This window comes from Zeugodacus cucurbitae, chromosome 2, assembly GCF_028554725.1.
Source record: "Zeugodacus cucurbitae isolate PBARC_wt_2022May chromosome 2, idZeuCucr1.2, whole genome shotgun sequence".
Classification (NCBI taxonomy): domain Eukaryota; kingdom Metazoa; phylum Arthropoda; class Insecta; order Diptera; family Tephritidae; genus Zeugodacus; species Zeugodacus cucurbitae.
In genome coordinates this window covers 163,669-189,741 of record NC_071667.1, presented here as the reverse complement: position 1 = coordinate 189,741, position 26,073 = coordinate 163,669, and the positions used below count along the sequence as shown (strand labels likewise).

General features: G+C 33.8%; 4 protein-coding genes across 11 annotated transcripts; 2 read left to right on the top strand and 2 right to left on the bottom strand.

Moving 5' to 3' along the window:
* The first annotated feature begins 1,172 nt into the window (after positions 1–1,172).
* Positions 1,173–5,863, top strand: LOC105208431 (uncharacterized). 4 transcript variants are annotated; one of them, XM_054226116.1, is made up of 7 exons: positions 1,177–1,401; positions 2,221–2,618; positions 3,058–3,584; positions 3,660–3,897; positions 4,775–4,986; positions 5,044–5,149; positions 5,262–5,855. In XM_054226116.1, the coding sequence occupies exons 2-7, from the start codon at positions 2,375–2,377 to the stop codon at positions 5,372–5,374; spliced, it is 1,440 nt and encodes a 479-aa protein (XP_054082091.1). In that variant the 5' UTR covers positions 1,177–1,401; positions 2,221–2,374; the 3' UTR covers positions 5,375–5,855. The 4 variants fall into 4 exon arrangements, with proteins under 4 accessions (XP_054082093.1, XP_054082091.1, XP_054082092.1 ...); XM_054226117.1 differs by having other exon boundaries at positions 1,177–1,447; positions 2,226–2,618; XM_054226115.1 differs by having other exon boundaries at positions 1,177–1,447.
* A 2,193-nt stretch (positions 5,864–8,056) lies between these two features.
* On the bottom strand, positions 8,057–15,552 carry LOC105208466 (uncharacterized). 5 transcript variants are annotated; one of them, XM_054226103.1, is made up of 6 exons: positions 14,911–15,552; positions 13,443–13,593; positions 12,786–13,384; positions 12,558–12,719; positions 12,309–12,494; positions 8,057–12,249 (listed from the first exon to the last, which is right to left on the bottom strand). In XM_054226103.1, exons 2-6 carry the CDS (start codon positions 13,534–13,536, stop codon positions 8,890–8,892), a joined length of 4,401 nt encoding a protein of 1,466 aa, XP_054082078.1. In that variant the 5' UTR covers positions 13,537–13,593; positions 14,911–15,552; the 3' UTR covers positions 8,057–8,889. The 5 variants fall into 5 exon arrangements, with proteins under 5 accessions (XP_054082078.1, XP_028893690.1, XP_028893691.1 ...); XM_029037857.2 differs by having other exon boundaries at positions 12,309–12,719; positions 14,796–15,552; XM_029037858.2 differs by having other exon boundaries at positions 12,309–12,719; positions 13,443–13,654.
* A 316-nt stretch (positions 15,553–15,868) lies between these two features.
* On the bottom strand, positions 15,869–22,282 carry LOC105208433 (protein bride of sevenless). Its single transcript, XM_054226119.1, has 6 exons — positions 21,099–22,282; positions 18,895–18,971; positions 18,428–18,830; positions 17,908–18,359; positions 16,376–17,832; positions 15,869–16,314 (listed from the first exon to the last, which is right to left on the bottom strand). The coding sequence occupies exons 2-6, from the start codon at positions 18,911–18,913 to the stop codon at positions 16,057–16,059; spliced, it is 2,589 nt and encodes an 862-aa protein (XP_054082094.1). The 5' UTR covers positions 18,914–18,971; positions 21,099–22,282; the 3' UTR covers positions 15,869–16,056.
* A 1,457-nt stretch (positions 22,283–23,739) lies between these two features.
* LOC105208434 (putative uncharacterized protein DDB_G0282499) lies at positions 23,740–25,726 on the top strand. Its single transcript, XM_011178271.3, has 3 exons — positions 23,740–24,609; positions 24,675–24,798; positions 24,856–25,726. Exons 1-3 carry the CDS (start codon positions 24,007–24,009, stop codon positions 25,452–25,454), a joined length of 1,326 nt encoding a protein of 441 aa, XP_011176573.2. The 5' UTR covers positions 23,740–24,006; the 3' UTR covers positions 25,455–25,726.
* The last annotated feature ends 347 nt before the right edge of the window (positions 25,727–26,073 follow it).

The window sequence follows — 26,073 nt, the reverse complement described above, 5'->3', positions numbered from 1 at the left end:
ATCGATTTATAATATGGCCCCATATATCATCTCTCATATATTCTAAAGTGCTTCAAAAGAGTTGTGTTCTTTCTTATAATGTGTGTCTGTGCTAAAAATGGGCAGAATCAGGCCAATATTTCCTCCAGCGGATTTTCAAACTTCCAGTGGTTTATACTGTATATATCGGTTAATATGTGTGATATCTTAGAAAAATTAAGTGAACGTAAAATCTTGGATATGATATAGCTTAGCCCTTTTTTACTTGTTAAAAAATAACTTCAATCATACGTGTGTATAACAATTGCATTCGGCTAACTTACATCATATGTGTATACATTTGTTATATCGTAAACATACCACTAACGTGTTCTAAAGACCCTTCCATCCCATAAAGTGTCGAACTGTCTGTGCCAAAGCATTCAAAAAGACAAGTAACAAAGTTTGTTTAATATTCATTGATATAATGTGAAATATATGTAATTCCATTGTGTTGTGCTTACTAAAATTTGGTATTGTCGACTATTTGATAAAATTGCGCGCAAAAAGTGTCGGTAGAACGTCGTGCTGAGCAAATGTTGCCGAAAATTCACGGGTTACGTGATAATTTGACCAATTTGCAACACTGCTGTTGTGATTACCATCTCGAATGCACCCTACAGCTGATGTTTGTACTTTTTAGGAAATGCATGTTTTGATGTCACAAGAAAACCTGGCATGTCAATATTTTCATAAATTATTGTTTAGTGGCCCTAATAGTTCAAAATGTGATATGAGCTTTCATGTGGCACAACTTTGTGTTAAATTGTGTTATCCAGTGTAATTAGCGTTAAGCGTGTTTACATTAAATTAATAATTAATTAATATAATATATTAAGATAATTACTGTGAGCAATTAGTTTGAGTGTTGTTTAAATCTACAATGCAAGGCATTGCAGGCGGCTTAGGAACCCAGCATATATTTACGGGGGAAGTTCTATACTTGAAACATATACTTATATTCTTCTGTTCATAGTTTTAAGGATTGTTGCCAAATGACATTAAATTTACTTACATTGGTAGAGATATTGTGAACAGGCTTCAAGAGGATAAAAATTAACATTTTAATATACCCTGAATTTATAAATAATACTTCTTTTATAGAAATATTAATATAAAAATGTATGCAACAACAAATTTGTTGATAAATATATAGAAATATTAGGAACGGACATGCGCTCTAGAGAAGTGAGGAATGAAACGCTGTGAAATTTAAGTCATAAAATAATTGGAATGAAACGGCGTCACAGCCTCTCCACATCACCAACAGGAACTAATCGGGACTTCATTAATATGGCATCAGTGAAAAAGCTCTTACATTGCGTTGCACACATATTATGCGGTTTCAATAATAATAATCTATACTAAAAGAACGATAAAAATGTGAATTAGGTTTTAAAATGTTACATCTTGAATAAGAATAACAATGGTTCAGAATGGATTAAATCAAAATGAAGAGAAAAATATATATGCAAAGGATTTGGTTTCATATACTCTCAAATTGTGTTGGTATAAGCGTACATACACTTCAAAAAGACAGATGTTGGCAACAAACGGCAATTTATTACTTTTATATACACATATCACATAGGTGAAACCTTTTTTTCAAATTTATTTATCCGTTATTATATTAGCGGACAAACAATATATTCGAGTAATTCCTTAATCGTAGGTCCATGAAAAAGCAATTAAATTTATTTGGGAAATAATTATAATCAGCTTGTCACACTTTGATAAAATATTCCTTAAAAAATATTGTATGTGTTTAGCTGTGTAAACTTGAATGCGCTTTCTTAAGTTTTTGGGGAGTAATAAATTATAAATTATTTAAACATCAACATGACTTATTCTTCCCACTATTTGACACATTCTATGCAAGTTAAAACTAACAAAAAAGTTGCAACATCCCTTACGTGAAGAGGCTTGTGAATCGCGAAATTAAAGCTAGTATATGAAACCAAATAGGCTATTTCATATGTGTTTATTATATTGCTCCGCTCTCCGGTTATTTTTTATTGATGAATTTGCTGAGTGGATGAAAAATTATCGTGTATAAAGAAATCGCCCGCATTTGGTTTAAAAACAATAAAGTGCTGATATACTTATACTTAGACTTATATTTTCACATGATGGTTTATCTTTGATTATTTTTTTTCTTACTAACAAAACTTATTGGAAAATATTGACTAACATAATAAAAAGTGCAGTAAATATCAACAATACAAAGATTTAATTATCTTTAAGAACCTATTTATTACTTATGGAGATAATCATCACAAGTTCACAGCACGAATGAGCGTCAATTAGTGGCAAGGAGATGTGGTGAAAAAGTCTACAAAAATTTTGAACTCGAACCATGGAAGAAGTAAAGGGTCCAAAAAACAAGAAGGATAGCGTATTTGTCTCCTATATCTATTGTAGTTGCTCCATGGCCATTAACAAAAGACGAACCTATGATAATTGCTTCAATAATATCTGCAACCCAACTAACCATCTTCAAATTAAAAAGGATAATAATTTATGCAAAAACATAAGTATTGCCACGAATTGGCAATATGTATTAGCATTCCTTTTGTCTTCTGCACTTGTCCTGGGGGCGGGTAAGTAAATAAACTCATGAAATGTTTATGTATTACTAAGTTGTCTGGTAGTACCAATTAAAGGCCATTAAATATAGTTTATTTATAGCTTCACGTAAAATAGTTGCGTTTGTTACTTGAGATGCAATTCCATAATTAAAATTAAGGACATTATAGCGAAATATATTGATCAGCTTTAACAAAAGAGAAACCTATGACAATAGCTTCAATAATAACTAAAATTATAGTAACCACCAACTGAATAAAAATATAATTTTTTTAATATATAAAAATTTTATTACAAGTATACACTTAATCTTGTTGGACTATGTTAGTTTCTTGTAAGCCTGTAAATTGTTTATGCAAAAATTTATATTACACACTTAAAATATAGATACACATTTTAAGTGAGTATACATTATAAAATTCAAATATCATGGGAATTAATTTTCCATGATAGATTCCATGATGACTCAATCACGGCATACAACCATACCTTCACCGGAAATATCGAAGACAAGAGTTGCGCAGCATTCTGCAACTACGCAAACTACCTTTCCACACGAAACAACGACAGTTCAGTTAATATCAACTGTGAAATACTCCTTGGCGCCAATAATTGAAGATTCAGTACAAACTTTTTATGCACCGCCGACTTCTACATCAACTGTAGCTCTGCAATCAATTCCAATTTCATTATCTTCTACTGTAGCATCGACACAACATTCATCATCTCCTGACGCCCTTGCAAAAGGTTTTTCAATACCCACTTTTTTATCGCCATTGCCGTCTTTCTCTATTGCCGAATTATCAGAATATTCATCACCAACTACGTCTTCAAAAATACTTACCTCAAGCAAGAATACGGAAAACCAAGATCAACTCAATATCGATGGCTACCAACAAAACAATCGACGTCCCAACTCTTCGATGACAACAAAAAACATTACCGTTCAATTAGGAAATCACGCCTATCTACCATGCAACGTAAGTGGTCAACATTTATTGAACAAATTATGCAAATTATATGTTATTATTAGATATTATTATTAAAAACAACAGATGCCGCGCATGTTGAACAAACCAATTTCATGGCTTCGTCTTCGCGATGGACATATTCTCTCTGTCGACCAAGCAGCTTTCATTTCAGATCGACGCTTTCAATCTATTTTTCATGGACAGAGCAATAACACTTGCTCACTACAAATCAAATATGTACAGAAAAGCGATGAAGGCTGGTATGAATGCCAAGTGTCGACTGAACCAAAAATGAGCGCTAAAATGTATTTAGGAGTGGTGGGTAAGTGAATAGACTATAGTTGGAGATCAATCAAGTTAGCTTAGCCAATATAATCTGAACAAGATAGTTTCCAAGTACAAAAGATTTGAAGGTAAGCGTCTGTTTTTACGCATAAAAATTTAGCTTTGTTCATTTCAAAACAAAAGAGAATATTTACAAATTAGTTATTTCTAGTACATGTTAGACTAAACGGGATATTTACTTTTACAAAGTATTTTATTTGCTTAGGTTCTCGGCCTAAATTGCCTTTTTGGTTTTGCTGCACCCGCAGCCACCCTAAAATACAAAAGGGTAAAATCCCAAATTAGTATCCACAGTTAGAGCTTTCACTCGAGTTAATTGTAATTTTATAGTGTAATTTTGGTTTTGATATTCGGTTATAGTCCGATTTCGACAAATTTTCCACAAGTAATGCCACAGCTAAAATACAGTATTCGTGTAAAGTTTTATTCCGCTATATTTATTGGTTCCTAATGAATATATTATAGATTCATTCGAATCAAATATAATTCAAAATTTAGTTATATGAGAAGTAGACGTGGTTATGAACCGATTTCACCTATTTTTCATCTGTGTCATCCGGGTGTTAAGAGAATATTATGTACCAAATTTCATTGAAATCGGTCGAGTATTTCCTGAGATATGGTTTTTTACCGATAAGAGGGCAACACAACGCCCATTTTCATTTTTTTTTTAATCTGAGTGCGGCCTTTTCTGCAATTTCTTCTGTATATGTATATATATTATATATATTTATATATTATAAATATATCGGTTATTTCATAGTTTTGTAAACAATTGTTATGTGAAAACATTGTTAAAATTTACGTTTTAAAATCAGAATACTTAAATTTATTTATTATTCGTATTTCAATAGTTCCACACACTGAACTTATTGGTGATCGAAATCGCTTCGTGAAGACGGGCAGCAGAGTGGTATTACATTGTATAGTTCGTGATACGCTTGAGCCACCGGCGTACATTATTTGGTTTCGAGACAAAACGCAAATCACCAATGAAAATGAACTGGGTTGGTACACGGAAATCGATCGGGCGATATTCGGTAATGTTGACAGCAGTCGAAATACGGTAAGAAGATGATTTTCTATATAAAATATAATATTTTTATTGACTTATATGCCACAGATCGGTTCGTTGATAATACCATATGTACGAAAGCAGGATTCGGATACATACACCTGTGAGCCGTCGAATAGTGCGTCCGTTTCCGTCCAACTTCATGTGCTTAGTGGTAAGCGTTGTGAACTATATAACTTATGTATTGACAGCATGTGTTGATAATTATCTTTCATTTGATTCAAAAATTAACTTCTGAATATCTATAATTAATTTATCTCTTGCAGGAGAGTATTCTGCATCGGCAATAATGTCTGTGGCTAACTCCCACCGGATTAATAAATCAATTTTCACCTGCCATTTATTTTTCCTATTGTTTCTGGCCATTAGGAATGCGTGACTTCATTGCAAATCGCCATGTATTTACTTCCCCATAGTTTATATCATTTGTTAAGCTTTACTTATTTAAGTATTGAAATATGTTAGGTAAGTTAAGCAACTGTATTTATAATAGCAATCAATAATACTAAAGATTAAGAAAATTGTGTCCTGAACAGTATTAAAAAAATTACATTTGAAAAAACCAAGGAGAAAAACAAAGTTGTGAAACTTCAATAAGTAAGCACAACCTAAATGTATTAGGGTGAGAGTGGAATAACTTGTAATTAAAGAATAAATTATTCGCTAAAAGTCCTAACTGTATTCAATGCTAATGAAGGTCATAAATATGTAGACAATTAAAACTGTAATTTTAAATTATAAGAAAATATACATAATAAAAACATGTCTGTTATTAAATGAAATTTTGCTTTTTATGCTCTCGCAACAAAGTTGCTAAAGAAAGTATTATAGTTTTGTTCACATAAAGATTGTTTGTGTCACCCAATGTCTGTCCGTCCGTGCGAGCGATAACTTGAGTAAAAATTAAGATATCTTAATGAAATTTGGTACACATATTCCTTAGCACCCTGAGGAGGCTGGTATTGAAAATGGGCGAATTGGACCATTGCCACACCCACAAAATGCCGAAAACCGAAAATATATAAAGTGACATAACTAAGCCATAAATAAAGTTATAAAAGTAAAATTTGGTACAAAGGATCGCATAGGACTAATGTAATTTTTTTGAGAAAGTGGGTCCCGCTCACTATTAATTTTTTTGTACATATCTCGTAAACTACTAAAGCTATTTCAACCAAACTCTCTAGAGTCGTTTAGCCACTTCCTTTTATAGTTCAAAAATGAAAATGAAATCGGATTATAACCACGCCCACTTCCCATACAAAGGTTGAAAGCTATTAAAAATGCTTTAATTTACTAAGAAAAACCCTATAAACCGTAAATTTCATGGTAAAGATGGTACAGAAGAGTTGCGCTCAAATTTGTATACACAGTTTGAAATGGGTCAAAAATCATATCTCCGAAACTACTCGACCAAATTTCAATGAAATTCGGTTCATATCATTTCTTGGCATCCCAATGACATGTTATGAAAACAGTCCAAATTGGTGCACAACCACGCCTACTTTCCATATACCAGGACTTTGAAGTGGATCTGAATAGTTACTTTAAAATATATAAAGTAAGCACTAGTAAAGATATCGGAACAGACCTTTGCACAAATACTGCAATTATAGTGAGGTCAAATCGGACCATAAGTATTCAAGGGCTCATACATCGAACATGAAGACATCAGAATTTCGAATAAAATGTTTACCGAAAATATATGTATGTAAGTCTCACAGATATTTTGAAGAAATTCAGAGGGAATATTTTTCTTTTAATAATATGTCTCCGTGCCATATACCTAATATTAGGGATTCCAATTTTCAATGGACTTATATGTAAGTCAAATTGTGTGTTATATAATACTAATAAAATTAAATAAATATTTTTTTCTTTATTGTTAGTCCACTTTAACTTTCTACCGAAAACACACAAGTCTTTTAAGCATATTCAGTCAACTCCAGTTCTGCAATTAATATACCAGATTCAATATTATACCGTAAACATATTGGTTTGCTCTAATTTCCAAACTACTTCAACGATATCATGAATTCAAAAGCTTCGGAAGATCTGTACTCCCTGACAATTCTCAACATGCTCAAAAACTTATTGAGGCTAGTCGAAATATCCTTATCGTGGGTTTTTCTCTATATTTTCATATAAGAGAAATTATAATCTTAAATATTATGTACGTGTATCTTCGTGGCGAAAATTAATGATAATGGTCCAGGAATTACCTAAGCCCTCATATAATATATACAATGATGCATATAATGAATTTAGTTAATCCAGTGGACTTTATGCCGAACATACATATGAATTAAATTATTTGGTATCCTAGCCCTTTGCTTACTTTCCAAACAAAAAGAAAATAGTCATCATTTATGAAGGAATTTATTCGGAAAAATTTTACATATATATATTTAGATTTTGAGTACATTTTTGTATTCAGAACGTAGTGTTGTAATTAATTTATCATTATACTATTACTTAATGTTTTTACACTAATCTATATTAAAGCAACAGTACAAGTATGTCGCTCAAATGAATGAATAATCTTAACATCTAAAATGACAAAATATTACTTCAAACTTAATTGTATTATCACCGGTTGATAATGATGAGAAAAGTAAATTTTTGTGCTGAGTGAAAGCTCGCTCGCCTTCTACAAAACCGATTTAGTTATTATGAGCGAAATCATTAAATTTTTGTTATTTTGAATACACTACAAATTTGTTAATAATTGATCACAATGCCAATCACAGAGTCTAAAACTAAAGTTAACTAATAGTAATTAACTCGATTTTTTAACGATTCGAGCAAATATTCATAATCTAAATTAAAGAGCAAAAAATTATAGGAGGCAAATTTATGTACAAATATAAACATGAGTTTTCATAAAAAGTTTTTACCACTATTCCTTTCTATATTTTATCATGTAGTAGCTAATTGAGTTACTAAATATGTATATACAATTCCATATTTGTTAATAAACGAATATTAGTAAAATTCGCCCAATTTTTAATCGTTGTATTAATGAGAAGCTAAATATGAGCTATGCGCTAAATAGCTATGAATACGTTAATACAAAGCCAAACATAAGCACCAGTATCTGTATTAATAAAGGTATAAAGTGATCCCCGCTTAAGTTTACATATTTTGCTGCATCGTTGTTTTTTCTGTAAATTTACATATACAATTCTCCACTTAAGTGGCTTTTACTGCTTAAATGCTTGTAATATTTAAACCACAAATACAAAATTGTTTGCAATTTTTCTCTTTTAAGTGCCTTTTGACAATGTCAAACCAAATTAAAGAGCATGAAAACAAGTTTTTTTTCATATTTATTGCTATTAATAAGTATTTTTGTTATTAATAAGAAATAAAGAAAAAATATTAGATCGAAGCATTTGATAAAAAGCTTGGTAAGTACCTCGAGGCACTTAAGCGGAATTCATTTAAGTGTCTTTCTCGCTTAAGTGTTCCAAAAGTCTTGCATATTAAGAAGGGGCACTTAAGCGGGGATTACTGTATATATATACGTCTATTCTTATGATTGGAACACATTATGCGAGGGGCTGTGCATATCTACTAATAAAATACATCCTAGTTCATTACATTCGTTGAGAATATTTCGTTCGATGTAAGCTCGGGAGTTCATGTGTACTCGTATGTATGGTTGAGATATATTAAGCACTATAATCTATACTGAATTAGAACTAAGGCGTGTGAACACACTAGCAATTCCTTTTACATAATTACACAGTATATATTAATGTTTAATGCACGAGTAAAAAGTCGTAAATTTAATTCGTTATTGTTTTGGTATTGTTGGTCAGAGGTTATGTATGTATTATAATTTTCCATTTCCATATTGTTTAAATTTTACGGATAAGTTTCAGATTTTATTTATATAGTCCAAACTTGAACTTTTTCAGCAACTACACACCAACTAGACCGTTCATAGTATGAGGAGACTATATGTAAACTAGCTACATGATGATTGATCAATGCATCAAGCTCTCCCTCACGAAAAACGTGATAATAGCGGTGGTGTGTTGTTGAGCCCCCTTGAGACGGACTCTCAAGAGAACCAGCAGAGCTGTTAGAATTGCCCCATGATTCTGTTGATTGTCGATTTTGGAGAGATTTTTCAGATTCTTTGGGTTTTTGTTCGAATGAATTGTCTTTTTTTTCATCTGTTATTTCCAATCTCAAAGTTTCATTCCTAATTGGTCTTTCAGAGACTTTGGGGCACATTTGGGTTTCATCTGTGGGTTGATTAAGAGTTTCTTGTTTGGATAATGAATCAAATTCATTTTCTTCTTCTTCGTTAAAGATTTCACCTTCGTCTTGCAATAGGTAAGCGGTTTCCGGATTCAAATTATATGGACGATTACGTATATAATTAATTTTTGATACTTTACAATTCTCATAGAGTTGCAGAGAGTAGCTTCGTTCATCACTTTCTTCTTCATTTTCCTCATGAATGGTAAAACTACGTGTCTGTGAAGATAAGGATGATGTGGAAGATGTTGGCGATTGTTGCAAGCTTGGCTGAGTAGAAAGGTTTGCGAGCATTAAACGTCGTTCCCGTAGTTCCTCGCGAATTGCCGACAAGTCTCGCAACTCATTACTACGCTTCCAATTTAAATATTCTGCCGACACATTAACGTGTACATCTGAAAAATCGCCAAATTCGTTCATCGCTTCTATGTTTACACATTCATCATTATCGCTTTTGTCCTCAAATTTCCGCATCAACTGTATATTGAGCTGTTCGGCAAACTCAACAAAGTCTTGTTCTTTCCTATGTAATGAATTCGTACTGATGTTAATATTGGTTTTATTCGGTGGTATAGGACAACTGTCTTCTTCATTTAAAAATATGTCGAGTGGAATGTCACTACTGTTCTTCAGTTGCTCACCGTAGTTTTGTTGTTTTTTTGTCTTAATAGTTTGCTCAAAATCGCATTCATCTTGTTCAAATGTAGGAGATGATTTCACATTTATACTTTGCTCTAAGGTAATTGTCGTAGAATTGGATTTTCCAGTACTAATCACACTGTCAATTGAGTTTGGTGTGGATGCCTCGCTCGAATCGCTGTCTAGATCGTCAGTGGCTGGATTGAAAAGTTCTAAAGACATTAGTTTTGGCATATTTGGTATAGATGAGCTAGATGTTGTCGATGACCGCCGTACGATCGGAAAATATTGACGTAATGGTTGCAAAGATTGTTTACGAAATTTAGGAATAGGAGGTAGGTTCTTGATAATTTGTCGCGTTATTTTACATTCTATTTCTTCATTTTCTCGCTGATTTTGTGCTTTATCCTTTTCGTGCTGCTTTATAAGGTCTTCATCAAAATCGAATCGATCCTTGATATTTTTCGTATTATTATTTGAGAATGTTTTTGAATTTTCATCTAAGATTCCATTTTTAATATCTGAAGGTGGAGTAAGTATTGCCATGGCTGCCGTCACAGCTGCAACTGTCCTTGGGGGAGATGTTATAACAGCTTGTATTGCTGCAGGGGAATGCGCTGGAGTTGGTGGACATGCCAAAATCATGGGCGAGGTGGGTACGGAGGGCAATCTTTGATGGTGCGGTTGTTGCAGATGCTTTAGACATGTTAAACAATTTTGAGTATTGTCACTGTTTTGTTTTTTACACGTTTCAATCTTGTGTTGGCAGCAACTTCCATAAGTTCGACATCCCCCTCCACCATTGCTTGAGGACGAATTACTTGAACTCGAATTTGAGCTTTGTTGGTAGTTAAGTTGTTGCTGATGCTGTTCTGGCTTTGGTATAAAAATAACTGAGGCGAAACTATCTTCTGACTCAATACTGGTATCCGACTGTAAACTGCTGTCCTTAGAGGAGTCTGAACCGGACTCTTTAGAGTGTCGTCGTGACTCTCCATTCTTATTTTCATAACCATCGTTAGTAGTACAAAAAGTACTACAACCCGCATAATGGTATGTGCTGCAATAACAGCCCGTGTTAGAACACTCTGCATTGTTACAATATGTGACTGGACCGGCGTATTTGTTGACCCCACTACTGATCGACAATTGCTTTTGATAATGTGACGCCTGCGAACCGGTTTCCTGGTTGTTTGTGAAAGTACGCGGATGATATTGGCAATTTTGCAGATTTACAGATTGTGGATGCTGAACGTTCTGATAATGGTGATGATGGTGATATTTATTGCATTTGGGAGCGTTAGATTGCGAATGTACGGTACCGTATTCTTGAATCTCGCTAATTACTTTATCAGACAGATCGGAGCTAATCGTTCCTGGCGATATATAAGATGAAAGGTTTTGAACTAATTTATTCAATCCAGTTTTAGTAACCCTCTCAAAACTGCCTGTTGAAGTTTTCACTTTCTTCGTGAAGTTCTCTCGCATAATATGAAATTTTTTGGAAAGTGTACTGGATTGACAAAGGAATGCTTCATTTAATGACGTCTGCTTTTGAATGCGTTTCCGAACTCCCTCTTTTTCACGCAATCGGTTAACGGCCATAAGTTCCTCATTCAAGGAACTTTGTTTGCGTAAAAAAATACTTGCTTGCATCATTTGGCGGGCGGAAAGTGGAGATTGATGGTGTAAATTATCAATAATAGGCATTTTTCCTATAGTTTGTGAGTTAACGTTAATGTTACTGCCGTTGAAGTAGTAGCGACTTCGTGAATACAAACTACTACTGGCATTAAAATTATTACTATTATGTGCACCTTTTATATGAAAAGGATATTCTGGCAGTTGGCATTCTTCATCACAAAAGGATTGTTTTTGTTTGATGAGCTTTGGGCGGCGTCCTAGTGGACTATTACTATTTATACTTCTTACATTTGCAGCATTCACTGATTTTGTGGGAGATACATTATTTTTGGAGACAATAACGGGTGCTATATTGAAGTCCTTGGTAAAGAAATGTTGAGTGTTTTGAATTGAATAAGTAGATACAGATATTCCAGGTTTGTAATTCACGTCCAAATGAAAGAGAGTTCCACCTAAACTAGGGACACTGGATCTTGAACGGACAATTTGACGGGGAGGGGGATTCAGAATGCTACCAAGACTACGTGATTTCAATCCTGCAGAAAGTGGAGGATCGTGAAAGTCTTCAAAATCTTCAAGTCGTCGAAGTTCGATTGGCAAATCTTTCACATCTTCAAAATCTAGGCTGCTATCATTTTTTGTTTCTTTTGAGGCCCATGAGTCCAAAAACCAAGGATGCTTTCGACCAGCAGCAAGTTTCTGAAGATAATAGAGAATATTGTGCCATTTAACTACTATGATTAAGTTAAGAAATTTACTTGAATAGCACGTCGAACAAAACTGTAGCAGGATTCACCGGGCGAGGATGAGGATAAACTTGAGCTGTCACCATCACCAGCTGAGCGGCTTGAGTTTGTTGAGTCCTCTGTGTAAGCATGATAAGGTGGTAAGAAGCTTTCATCATCCTCTTCATCCGAACAGCTCATATTACGAATTTTCGGAGGCTGCCATGGAATGAGAACATCTTGTGACTCAAAACGACGGTGTCTCTGTTCAAGTGCCCATACCGTTATAATGACACGACCACCAATGCGCAATACACGTGCCAACTCTCGGAGAGCATTTACTCGGCGCTCAGTGGTAGCGAAATGATGAACAACTGCCAACGAAAGAACTGCATCAAATGAATCATCTCGAAATGGTAGCTCCAAATTATCACACATTATGACCTTAAATAAATTATTAATGATATTATCAGAACTGCTTCATTTCCATTTCACTAAATAAATACCAACCTCCCCGCCTTTTTCACGAGCCATCTTACTCAATCTATAACAACGATCAACTCCAACTGTGCAAATGGAAGGATTTCCTTGAGCAAGATAGCGACCATTACCGCAGCCAACATCACAGACTACTGCACCAGGATCTAAATTATTCAGAAATTGTGCTATACGTGGTCGAATAGGACCAGTTGGCTCATTGCAATTCTCATACACATCATGAACATAAGCACGTTCCAGTGCCGCTGAACGTCCATTGGTATCATCAACTGTCTTCCTTGAAGAAACTTCATCATTTCCCGAATTGATTGTGGCCAAAATGCTTGCAACATGTGCGTTTGGCAATAAAGTTATATAATTGCTGCTATTTTTTTGCAACACTTTTGCTGAATTGCAATTGTCGGCCTCAATTCCAGCCGAATCTATTTTATTTGGTATTGATGTATCACTAGGACCAAGATGAGCTATAGGCGTTATAACTAAGGTACCGGGGTTTCTTTCCCCATTTGTTGTAGGAGAACTGGTAGTTAGTTGCTTCGTCATCGATACCCTTTGAAATATATTAGCGTTTGCCTCCAAAGAATTTGCAAATTCCGAGTGGAAAATTTCATCTACAAATCAATCAGTATAACTTTAATAATTCTATAAAGCATAACCTGTAGCTCTTACCATCTAGATTAACATTAATTCCGGTAAAACCATCATTTGTTGTTATATTCAAGGTGTTCGTGCTTGAATCAAGTGCTAAACAGCTGGTCAACATTTAGAGAATTTATGTGTATCTTCATTTAGCTTCTTCCAAAATTCCAAATGCACATCGCTGTTATTATTTAGTAGGAAATCGGCGAATTGGAAAAATTTCAATTTGTTTAGTTGCAACACTAATATTATATTTATCAATAGGATGAAAAAAGTTTTGAAATGGTAAGTACATATATGCACATAATTGCTGAATAAAATCGAATGTGTTAGGTTTTGTGAAAGGTTAGTTTCGTTAAGTTCATATAAACAACAGCAGTGGCACAAGAAATGCTCCCCAATATAATTGCAGTCATGCGCATTCGTCAGTTGTCTCTCACTCAATTAGATGAAAACAGTCAGCCGCATCTCTTTCAATGTGCTTCTTTGCATTTTTATGAATGAAAGCTATGTTCGTAAATGTTTTTATAAATGGAAAATGCATCTTACTTTGAGACTCCACATTGAGGTCGTTGTGCTAATTTCGTTGACCTGCAATTTGTCGATATTTAGGGGTGCAGATAAATTCTTTATGCACTGGGGATTGGTTATTTTTGTACTTGTTTATTGGTTAGTGTTCATTTTTCTATTCATATTTTCATAATATTACATAAACTACCAAAATGCTACATATATTATTAATATATTTCTTTTTTAAGTTCATTATATTTGTTTTGTATGTTGCAATTATTTGGTATATGAAATCAACCAGTCAAACTACTATTAAACTAATATGAACTTCTACAGACAAAGTTGTATGAAATGAGAGTTGTCAGATTTCGGTCAGAAACCCCACCTGTACAAAAAATATGCCAACAAATCGTTCTTTGATTAGTATAATTGTGACCTTATTATACCTAGTTGGTTTTCAGATAGAAATATTTAGTCATAAACTGATATTGCGGGGTTTATTTACTCCTGCGTGCTAACTTAACGAACCGCGAAATATAAATACATATATATATAGAATGCCAGAGAGTGACATAATGTAAGGACACGTACAACACTGCTTTAAGAGAGAGAGAGAGAAACATTTCACAAGGAAAACGGAATAAAGCTTTTGAAAATAGGAATTGAGTGCCAATGATTTTTCACAATTTTCTTAAAATAAAGGAATATGCTATATGCAGCTAATTTCGTATTATTAGTTTAAACATGTGTGTAAATTAAATATTCACTGTTGCACTGCTTTATATTAAATGTTATGAAACAAATAAATAAAACACATGCCACTATATACTGAGACTTTAACTAACTGAAATATATATTTTCTCCAGTTCGTACTTTTAAAATATCTAAACAACACTATTTAACTAGAATTTTTCTTTGTTATGTGATTCTGAGTGTCTCTTTTTATATATACTATATGCATCGAAAATCACTGAAAGATAATTATTACCAACGACGATTTTTAATTGAATACGACTTGTTCGGGTTAGCGTCCAAAACTGAACTGGACGAAGTTAGTCAATCGACGGTAAACTCAGAATAGTTTAGATGAGCGTGAGTTGCCAGACAACTTGAGTTGTAATTTAATAAAAACATGCAAATGGATGCTCATTTTAATAAACTAGCTTTTGACATATAATCGACTCAACGAAAAAGCTAAAATCATTCGATAATAAGCTTTTCTAATATCATAACAGCTAGAACCATGACCGGCTACCAACACTATCTCAACAAAAACTGTCTTGTTGCCAGTTATTGAATTTATTTCCGGTTTGAATATAAATATAATTGTAATTATTTTTAAATAAACAATAGAAATTACCCACATCATCAAAAGTAACTGTTGTTATTTGAGGTCACAGATAAATATAACTGTAAATCCTTAAAATTTTACAAAATACATTTCAAATAAGTTCATTAAAAATTGTGTGATGGTAATCATTTTGGTATTTTATATTTGAAAGATTTTTAGATAAATGAACTACTTCTTCAGAAGACAACATAGTTTCTCTGCAATAACACCCCTAATATTGAATTCCAAGCGGTCAGCCATAAAACAGATAAGATATATAGACCATTTACTTGACGTACATATGTAATTTCATAGCAAGGCGAAATACTGATAGAACTTCTTCATACATTTATACATGGTGATAATTTTCATCACAATCATTCATAATATCCCGGTTGACTTTATAGTAGACATTTCAGATATTATGCAAAACAAAATTAATTCATTAGTTTTTTAGTTACATATGTAGGTATATTCGATTTATTCGTTGCAGGAAGTAAATTTTTTGTTAATGATGTACCGACATTATACCATATTATGCTTATAAAGAATTCACGAACTTGGGACTAAGGTTCCTTTACAGAAGTTACTAAAATGGTAATAAAAAATACATAAGTGAGTATAATTTATTTAATTTTAACATTGTATATAGTATGTTTCGAAAATGTTATTGTAATATAAGTATGTATAATAAAAGGGCAGTCTTTAAAAGACTATGAATGACTAGATACAAATAAAATAATCTCAAAATACGTTTTATTTGGTAAGTTAATATAATATATTTTCCATGGAGTTTTGGTTTGTCTAAAACCGGGTTATTTTACTGCTCTCTGGTGAACCGGGCAAAGAAGAGCACTCTGAACGTGTGGGACTGCCCCTCTGTGGTCGAGGCGGTTGTCGCTGTGGGTTGATATTGGCATTAGCCTGACGTAAGTTGGCGAAAAATTGTTGGCGGCGTGGTCCACCACCGCGCAAGGGAAGAGTCGGAATTTCACTTGGAGACTGAACTATATCAGCTTGTGAACAACTTCGCATAGCTGGATTAACACACTCGTAAACGCTCTATTAAAATAGTAGTTCATAAAAGTAGCGTAGTTACAAATAGAATGAAGTAATAATTTACCTGTTCCGATGAGTACTGATTATTTTGCGCAAACGCTAGTGAAGTAAGCGAAGGTAATGCTTGGGCAATATCCGAACGCTCAATTCCGCGCACTATAAGAAATGTCCGCGGTATAAGCACACCTACTAAAATAGCCCAGCCCGTGGCCTGTAGGCCTAAAGATATTGCTGCATCACGCATCTCATCCCCTAAAAGTGACATTCCAATCCAAACGATCCAAATTGCGAATGTCAACACTGCACCAATAACAATGAGAATACCTTCGCGATAATTCCGTTGAGAGCGATATATAAAAGGAATCAATCCAACAATGCCCACAAGTAACATGAAATCGTATCCAACCAAAAGCCATAACCAGTGGCCATAGTACATGTTCTCACATGATATACTCTCCGTAGCGATATGCATAATGACAAGTAATTGAATTGACATACCCAACTGTACGAGGATACTGAAAATACAGATTACAGCCTGGATATAGCCATTGACATGGGACAAAAATCCCCCCTCAGAACCTATCGAGGCGAGCATAACAGCCCGACAAAGTAATAGTGAAAAAATTAGGCAATAAGCTAGTGTCATAATAAAAACTCGTATAGCGCAAAGCGTATTCAGCGTGGCGGCATCTTCAAATGTCACGTGTGAGTTTTTATGCTCACCGATATACTCCAAAGAGAAAGGTACAAAGGAAGTGAATAATAAAATCATAGAAAGCAGCAATAATATCGATGTGACGGGATTGCCTTCGAATACGTCACCCAAAGATATGCGAACAACAATAAATACTAATATAGCCAAGGTAATTATTAGGCCAAGAATAGCTGCAGTCATTCCCGTTGCTACCCATGCATCCGGCTTAATCCTCCAAAACATCACAGATTCTCCATCGAATAAAAAAGGATATCGTCTATTGTCTCCCGCGCTATACTGACAATTGAAAACCTTTCCAAATTTAGGTTTCAACTCTATGCTGGTGCTATTAGCTTCATTGTAATGATAAAACGTGGTTATGTTAGTAACAAAGTTTTGTGATGCTATCTCCTGAAGATCTGTATGATCTTGACTAGTCGTTGCTCTTTCATTGGGGATTTTGGTGCTTTTTTGAAACATTTTAAGGTTCATAAAAGAAGTAAATCTTTGCATGTGCAATAATTCTAAAATTTTAGCTGGTTCGTAATACTGACGATACTCAGTTGTCTGCCAATCAGCGATGAAATTTAAAAAGTTTAAGCAAGACTCAAGTACAAAAATGTTTTGCTCCCGTTTGCAGTTGCGCATTAATGATCCCTTTAACCAACGGACGATTTCCAGCAAGGGTCGCGCAAAAGCGAAAACCCGGGACGGTTGAATTAATGTACTCTTTAAAGTCTCGTCTATTATTGGCATTGTAGAATTTTCCTCAATTTTATCAGGATCCACTTCGCTTTCCATAAACACATACGACTTCTCCGGAAGATCTTAAATTGGACAGTAATATATACATACATAAGTATATTCATAAAGATATTATTATTTTTTATTATTTTCATTACCTGTTAGAAATGTACGATCTGTGCGATCAGTGGGTATTGCAAAAATAGTGCTGTTATCTTCGAAATGCTTCGTCATCTTTTTTCCAAACACAATGTAAATATTTTCATTACTTTTAAAATGCATAAGACACATATGTTCATGACGCACAGCCTCAATAAACTCATTATAAGTGTTTAAATTTTCAGTGATAATTTCCACAGATGCTATACTGCCGGCCCAAGGCATTTGGTGCAACAGATGCGCTACTTTCGGAAGGATATACATACGAGGCGGAAGTATTGGCCAAATGTTGTACTCTAGGTCTTTGATAAATTTCTCGGAACTTTTATATAAATCATAATCGACAAAGATACCAATGGCATGAGCTATGCACTGCTGAAGATACTGTACCTCTTGTATAAGCAAATTTTCAGCAACTGTTTCATCTTCGACCAATATGGCACGAACTCCTGTAGAAATAAATAAAGTAAGTGAGCAATAAATACATATTAAAGTTAAATAAAGGCATGTAACTTCCCAATTTCAAAGTCGGCATCCAATAGATTTGCTCTGTTCACCCGATCGACTACAAAAAGTGATGAAGCAACATCCGTAGTCAATATGCTGAGCATAGCATCACCTTCAATGACATGCACGAAATCTTGTTCGTATTGTATATTTTGAGTATCATGCTTGACGTTTGATAAAATTTTTACACCATGTATGCAAATCTCAGGTACTACAGATGTCGCAGGACTAACCTCTGTAGTAGGGAAAGCAGTTGCTTGGGTATTAGTTGGGTTTTTTACTCTTATTGATGGTTCTTTCGAAATAATGCTCGGCGTTGGTTTTGTAATCTTGAGTAAGTCAGCAGCTCCTTGCGCCGTTACACATACTGAATAAAAAATGTATATATTGGCCAATGGAAGTGTTAACATTAGAACTGGAAATAAAATGTATTAACTTCAACATATATTCATTCGAGACAATATTTTGATAGCACTTACCACTTGTTTTATAAAACATAATTTTTTCGCGACAATTTCAGTTCATCTATTTCACTTCTTTGTTCAAAATCAGTCTTCTAGTAATATAAAATTTTAGTGAAAATCAACCTTACTAACAGCAACCTTACTAATAAAACGTATATTTAGTTTGTTAGTAACTAAATTATACTAATATCTAGGTCTGGTTCTTTTACAATTTACCTCCCATCTAAACTCTTCTTTAATGCTGTTCTTTTTCTTTAGTAATCTTGTTGTTTTCCTTATAAAAAATCTAACTGAATATTATTTATGTGTATACATACATACATGCACATATGTGGGCAGTAGGTTAAATTTGTTTCCTACTATATTTTGCAAATTTTCTTTTTACTGTAATCGCATTAGGCTTACAGCAGTCGGACGTCAGCACCCGCAGGAAATAAACTCCAAAGAAATAAACACATCCAAGTACAGTGGAACTTCTCTAACTCGAATCACCATAATCCACAAAAAACTTCGAGTTATAGAATTTTCATTAAAATATAAAATTTTTCAAAAAACTGTAAAATATAGATTTATATACAGTTTTACTTATTATGTTTGTGGCAGTTTGCTATTGTTTGACTCTTGACTTCTGTAATATAATATTTTTTGTTCGTCTCCATACGATATAGGGACTCTGAAAATTCTGTCTTGATAGTAAAATCTTAAATTTTGGTATTATGCCCTATATATATATATATATAGTACATACTTAGTTAAAATGGTTTTGGAATATATTTAAGCAGAGGTCTTCGTTTATTTTCCTAGAGGGTGCATAACAAATATCGCGGCTGTTCAAAAAATAAAGGGAATTTCTATTTTTTTACAAACATATATATTCATTAGTCCACATTATTGCTGTCACCTTTAAAATAGTCCTCTTTTGATATTATGCACTTATGAAAGCGCTTTTTCCGCATATTCTCTTTGGTGCTTACGTAACTGTTATTATGCATTAGAATATTAAAAATTAACATTTATTTAATGATCATTTCCTTATAGATTGTTGGTACTTATGTATAAATATATGTATTTTTGATTGAGTTTACTTGGGTAATTTTTGTTTATAGTATAATTTAATTTTACTAGTCACAGCCATTTTGTTATTTGTTTTATATATTAGAGTGCTCCCTGTATTAGTCTTCTTTATGTCATATCTATATATGTACATATATAACAAACCAATTGCATAATCGACGGCCAATTTAATTTACCGTTATATTATAATAATAAGTTAATTTGAAAAATATAAATAGGTTTTTTTGAAGGTTTTCACCAAGTAGGTAAAGATTATGTAGTTCATTTGAGGCGTAAATTATCATTTTACAAGTATTCATCAGTTTGCGTATGAAATGGAATACTCTTCCATCAGTAGGCCTACAACATTTACAATTTATAATTCAAGTTAATCCATTTAACATTCTTTATTTATTTGTTATTGTCAGTAATGAATAAAATGAACGCTTCCGTAAATTTGTAAACAGATATTTATGTACATATTATTATGGCACTTTAACCTGTGCAATCGGGCACCGATTAAGGGTTGATGTCGATCGCTAAACTTGTATGTTTGAAAACTGCAAATAAATATTTACAGGTACTTATATATGTATGCATGTAGCCACATAAATAAGTCATTAGTCGTTCACTTTTGAGTTGCTTACACACAATTGTTTTATTGTTGAAAGTGTACACTTTAGTGATTGGTGTGTTTATGATGTAAAACTTTTAGAAAAACATATATAAATTGAAAAAAAAACATGTTTAACAAACATCATCACATCATTTTTATAACTATTTCATATATCACATATGACATGTATTTTATGTAGCATAGTGTTTTTACACTTGGTTGGACCTTGCAGACGAATGTCTTATAGTATGTGACTTAAATATGTATGTATCCAGGTACATTTGATTGTATCTGCGTATTCACTTTACTTTTCACTTAAATAATTTTTCCCCATATGCATGTATGTGTATACATATTTGATTTATTTTAGGTCAAATGTCCATGGTTCCATTTAAAAATCGATAGCTAATACTTTTCATAATAAGTTTAGTAGATATTTGTGGCACAGTAGCACACAAACTATTTTTGATGAATAAAAATAAAAAAAAAATTACTACTACTAATATGTATAATTTCTCTACGACCGTTCGATGTAAACACCAGTAATTACCTTCACTGTTTTCGCGACAAGCAAAGAGCTCAGCTTTGAGGTACCTTTTAACCGGGAGTAGAATTTTAACTGTTGTACGGCTTGCTTTCATTATTACATTGCCCTGCGTTCACTAGTTAATTTGTAGAATTTGAGTGAGATGGACTTAACGCTTCACCAAATTTAAGCTCAACTACACAGAGTGAATATGGCATGCAGCGCATGCTCCCTTACCATTAAGGTCGGTCTTCGTTATTTTCCAAAACCAATAAATATTTGTGGTAATAATAATTAAATGCGCACAGGTTGATTATTGTATAAGCAGTGAGCCACTAAGATAAAATGGTTTGTTATGATTTTGTAGACATATGTCTGATTATATATGTCACCTCTGAGTTCACCACGCTGAATTACAACTTAACAATGTTTGGCATCGCTTTATGTTGCTACGGTGATATCGCATAAATTATGTGTTTACATACATACATAAATATGTACATATGTATGTACATACTCGAACGTGTGTATATGAATATTGTTTTTGGGACAAAAGTGCACTGGCCTCCGTAATATTATCTATGGGGTACGTTATGGATTATGGTAATGGTGAAAATAATATTCGGTTATTAAAAAAAAAAGAAAAAACGTTAACTTCGGCTGTATCGAAGCTAATATACCCTTCACAGGTGCATTTCTTTTAGTAACTATGTGTTTATGCAAACCTAAAGACGTAAGAAAAAGTAAGTCTTTTGAAGATTAAAACGATATCTTGGGCAATAATCCATACTAAATTTTATGAACATTCCTTGTCACATAAGAACTTAATTTTGATTTTTAAGTTTGTATGGCAGGTTTTGTTATCCGATCTGCAGAATTTCTTCAGCTATTGTAGTGTCAAATGAGAAAGTTTCCCATGCAAGCATTTGATTTCGATTATTCAGTTTGTACGGCAGCTATATGCTATAGTTAACCGATCTGAATAATTTCTTCGGAGATTAAATTAATTCTATGAACAATAACTCACACCAAATTTCGTGAAGATATGTAGTAAAATGCGGAAGTTTTCCATACAAGCCCTTGATTCCGATCGTTCAGTTTGTATGGCAGCTATATGATATAGTGGTCCGATATCCGCAATTCCGACAAATGAGCAGCTTCTTGAAGAGAAAATAACATCTGTAAAATTTCAAAACGATATCTTAAAAACTGAAGGACTAGTTCGTATACTTATATACAGACAGACAGATATGGCTAAATCGACTCAGTGCAACATACGGATCATTTATATATATACTTTATAGGGCCTCCGACGCTTCATTCTGGGTGTTACAAACTTCGTGACAAATTTAATATACCCTGTTCAGGCGTGGTTGTGAACCGATTTGGACTATTTTCATAACACATCATTGGAGTGCTCAAGTAGTTTCGGAGATATGGTTTTTAACCTCTAAGTGGGCGGAGCCACACATATTTAAAATTTTGTTACCAATTTGATTGCAGTCCTTCTGTACCATATTTATAATGAAATTTGAGGTTTCTGATGTTCTTCCTTACTGAATGAAAACATTTTTAGTAGTTTTCAAAATATCTTTTGAATGGGAGGTAGGTGTGATTATTATCCGGTTTCCTCCATTTTTGGATTGTATAAGGTAGTACCTAAAAAAACGACTCTAGAGAGTTTCGTTGCTCTAACTGATCTGCTATGTACAAAAAACTTAATAGGGGCTTCCCTAAAAAGCGTGTGTGTTTCGGTTTTCGTCATTTGGTGGGCGTGGCAGTGGTCCATGGCTCATCTTCGAAAGCAACCTTCCTATGTTGCTAAGAACTCGTGTACCAAGTTTCATCAAAGTATCTCAATGTTTACTCAAGTTACAGCTTGCACAGACGGGCGGACAGACATCCGGATTTGAACTCCACTAGTCACCCTGATCACTTTGGTATATATAACTCCATATTTAACTCGTTTTGTTTTGGGTGTTACATACAACCGTTATGTGAACGAGTATAAATATCCCAAAACACCATCACCAGAAACAGATGTAATACTGGTTCCAATGCCCAGGTTGTCGAAGAACACCACTCATTAGTAAGGTGTACCAAACAATGCGACTTTTTTTTGCAAAGGTGCACTTAAACATGTCGACGGAATTTAGGGAGAAAGTTATCTTCTCCAAAGAAAGTATATTTTGTTTGTACAAGTCATATGGGCGGTTATATCCAATAGCAAAACAGAAAGCTGCTGGAGTTCGTGTGAGGGGATGTACATATGTCAGTAGCTAGGATTTCAATGTTTGTGTTTATTGATGAAATAATGGAAAAACTCTTTATTCTTTATCAAACAAAATTACAGAATATATGATTTAACGTATGTCCATAAAAGTTTCGAGAAGTAAATAAATAAATCAGTGTATAAATCTATATTTTACAGCTTTATGAAAATTTATATGTTTTAATGAAAATTCTATAACTCGAAGTCTCTCTAACTCGAAGTTTTTTTGAGGATTATAGTGATTCGAGTTAGAGAAGTTCCACTGGACTATGCTATTATACCTCCTATTCCACTTGTAAGTAAAGCCATCTTTTCGCGTCCGAATAGTGACCAGGCTTACTTTGCTTTATCTGGTGTATACTTTGAATTCTCCACTGCAGTGTATTTTTTAATTTTCAGACACTTTTGAATGCAAATTGATATTTTCGTCAAAAAATAAAAAAAAAAATTGTTAAAAAGTCTCAGAGAATTAATTTGCCACTAACATTTATCTCTTTCTTTGTTACACAGCATATCGTTGTAATTAAGTGAACAGGTCAACAACTAAATCATCTGGGCATCATACAATTGCATGGTCTTTCCCTAGCTGAAGAGTCGTTATATCAACAACAACAATCATCCATTTTTAAAGGTATAAGTTTTACGAACTCCTTTGGTGAAATGGTGCGACAACGGCCACGAAAATCTGTCGAAGAACTGTATGCGTCAAAATTTGAAACAAACACAAATAAATCTCAAGCCAACAATAACATGCCAAAGAATCTACGCGATCGCGGAGATTATGGAGGATACATTATCACTTCCAATACTCCATACAATACCAGCTGTCAAGCACCATCTGGCAATTCGTCAGCTGTCAATGGTAACGGCAATACAATGGGAGTTAGCAGCATGGCGACAGGTCGGCGCAAAAGTGCCCGTCCGGGACCTAATAGTATTAAACAAGACAAATATTTTGGCAAGGACGAGAAAGTGCTGAATCTGGATGATAGCAAAAAAGAACATAGCAGCAGTAATAAAGCTAAGACTGCCCGTACAGAAAAAAACAACTATGGCCCACCATCGGCTATATACAATGCGCCTAATCTATACGATAATAAGAACTACTCGAGCTTTGCGGATAGTAACGCGCAAAAAGACCTACGCGTGCAGGAGCATACTAATCACCATCGCCACCATCACGTCAACCATGATGACGATAAAGATGATGATACCGAAGAGTTTTTTGAACTCATTCGTCAAACTGTTGAAAGTGCTATCGGGGTAAATTTTGACGAATTCCTTCGCTATATAAACTCTGTATCATGATTTGCTTTGTTTTTTTGTAGAAATCGATCTCTGATTTACTCAATCGTAACTTTCGAGAATTATCAGCAAAAGTCGATCGTTTTTCAGCCGAACTTAAGTCCACGAATTCAATGCTAAATAAACTACAGGCTGATTTAAATAACAGTAAGTTTAGTGTTAAAATCTGTTCAGAAAAAAATTTGTATATTATTACTCCGACAGAGGTTGTACACTATGGGGAGGAGAATTCACGCCACTTCCGTTACCTCTGCATGAAATCAGAGTATGACAAAATGTTTTACCAACATCATACTATGTTGGCATCTACTTCAAACACCCAATCAAGTACCGCACCAACAGCACCATCTAATCACCCTGAGAAGCGTGGTAGCGGGTCGAAACAAAGTACATCGATCAATGAATGTGAAAAGGGGCAAAACTCGTGTTCATGTCGTAGCACCATTAAAACACCACCTTCCGAACCACACAAAACCTCTTCAGAGGAGCGCAGCATGAGTCAAAAGTCATCTGAGATGGGAATGCGTGAGGTTTTAGAGCATATTCAACGCTTTTGCACACAAATACAAATGAGTGAACTAAAATGTGATGATCAACCATTACCCAAAAGTAACAGTTATCGCTTGGAAGACGCTATGAAAATTAGCAAGCCCGTTTTCGAAGAGGATGATGATGATTTTCAAATGAGCTCCGATGGCATGACACCTCGCAGCGATGAACACGTGCACCACAATAAATATGGAGGTACAACAATGCGTAGTTGCAGCACTACACGAGGTGGAAACGGAGGTGGAGATGCTTAATAAGGAATAGAGAGAAGAAAATTATGATAAAATACACATAAAATTGTATGTGAATAGTGAATACTATGGCACAGGTGATCGTTAAAAATCACTAAATAATAGGATTTCAAATGTATGTTACTCGAATTCTAAATTGTGATCGTTCTCGATTATTTATTTCTCAAATAATTAAAAAAAAAATTGCATCATACATATATATATCTATATTTCATATTATATTCTTGATACCTCCTATTCTAAATGGAATAAACTAAAATTTTACTTTATTTTGACTTAAAAGCTTTTGAATTATAAAGGCTGTGTCAAGTGATTGTTTACTTGTGATTGTCTAACTAAATTTCATAGAACGGGTTTATTTGCGAATGAGTTAAGCATTCGATGCTTGGCTAATTTACAAACCGACCACCCTAAGTTTTCTTATCTTATTAACCGATACTATAGATTATGTGCTGAATCAGTTATGTTATTATGTGGAAACACTGTTAAAATTGTTCCTAACTTATGTGTATTATAAAGTCACTTTTCAATGCAAGTAGAGATAACAGCACAAATCGTGTTAATGCGCATGCGGAGGTTTAAATCAAATTTCATACAAGTTTCCTTCCATAACTCGAACTTC

Excerpts from the sequence above, each read along its gene's own strand:
- LOC105208431 (XM_054226116.1), top strand. The coding sequence starts at position 2,375 with ATGGAAGAAGTAAAGGGTCCAAAAAACAAGAAGGATAGCGTATTTGTC. Across the intron at positions 3,585-3,659 it reads ACGCCTATCTACCATGCAAC|ATGCCGCGCATGTTGAACAA; the intron begins GTAAGTGGTCAA and ends TAAAAACAACAG. Across the intron at positions 5,150-5,261 it reads CCAACTTCATGTGCTTAGTG|GAGAGTATTCTGCATCGGCA; the intron begins GTAAGCGTTGTG and ends TATCTCTTGCAG.
- LOC105208466 (XM_029037857.2), bottom strand. The coding sequence starts at position 13,536 with ATGTTGACCAGCTGTTTAGCACTTGATTCAAGCACGAACACCTTGAAT. Across the intron at positions 13,385-13,442 it reads AATTAATGTTAATCTAGATG|ATGAAATTTTCCACTCGGAA; the intron begins GTAAGAGCTACA and ends ATTGATTTGTAG. Across the intron at positions 12,720-12,785 it reads CTCGTGAAAAAGGCGGGGAG|GTCATAATGTGTGATAATTT; the intron begins GTTGGTATTTAT and ends AATTTATTTAAG.
- LOC105208433 (XM_054226119.1), bottom strand. Across the intron at positions 17,833-17,907 it reads AGATCGTACATTTCTAACAG|ATCTTCCGGAGAAGTCGTAT; the intron begins GTAATGAAAATA and ends GTCCAATTTAAG. Across the intron at positions 16,315-16,375 it reads ATCAGTACTCATCGGAACAG|AGCGTTTACGAGTGTGTTAA; the intron begins GTAAATTATTAC and ends CTATTTTAATAG.
- LOC105208434 (XM_011178271.3), top strand. The coding sequence starts at position 24,007 with ATGGTGCGACAACGGCCACGAAAATCTGTCGAAGAACTGTATGCGTCA. Across the intron at positions 24,610-24,674 it reads CTGTTGAAAGTGCTATCGGG|AAATCGATCTCTGATTTACT; the intron begins GTAAATTTTGAC and ends GTTTTTTTGTAG. Across the intron at positions 24,799-24,855 it reads ACAGGCTGATTTAAATAACA|AGGTTGTACACTATGGGGAG; the intron begins GTAAGTTTAGTG and ends TTACTCCGACAG.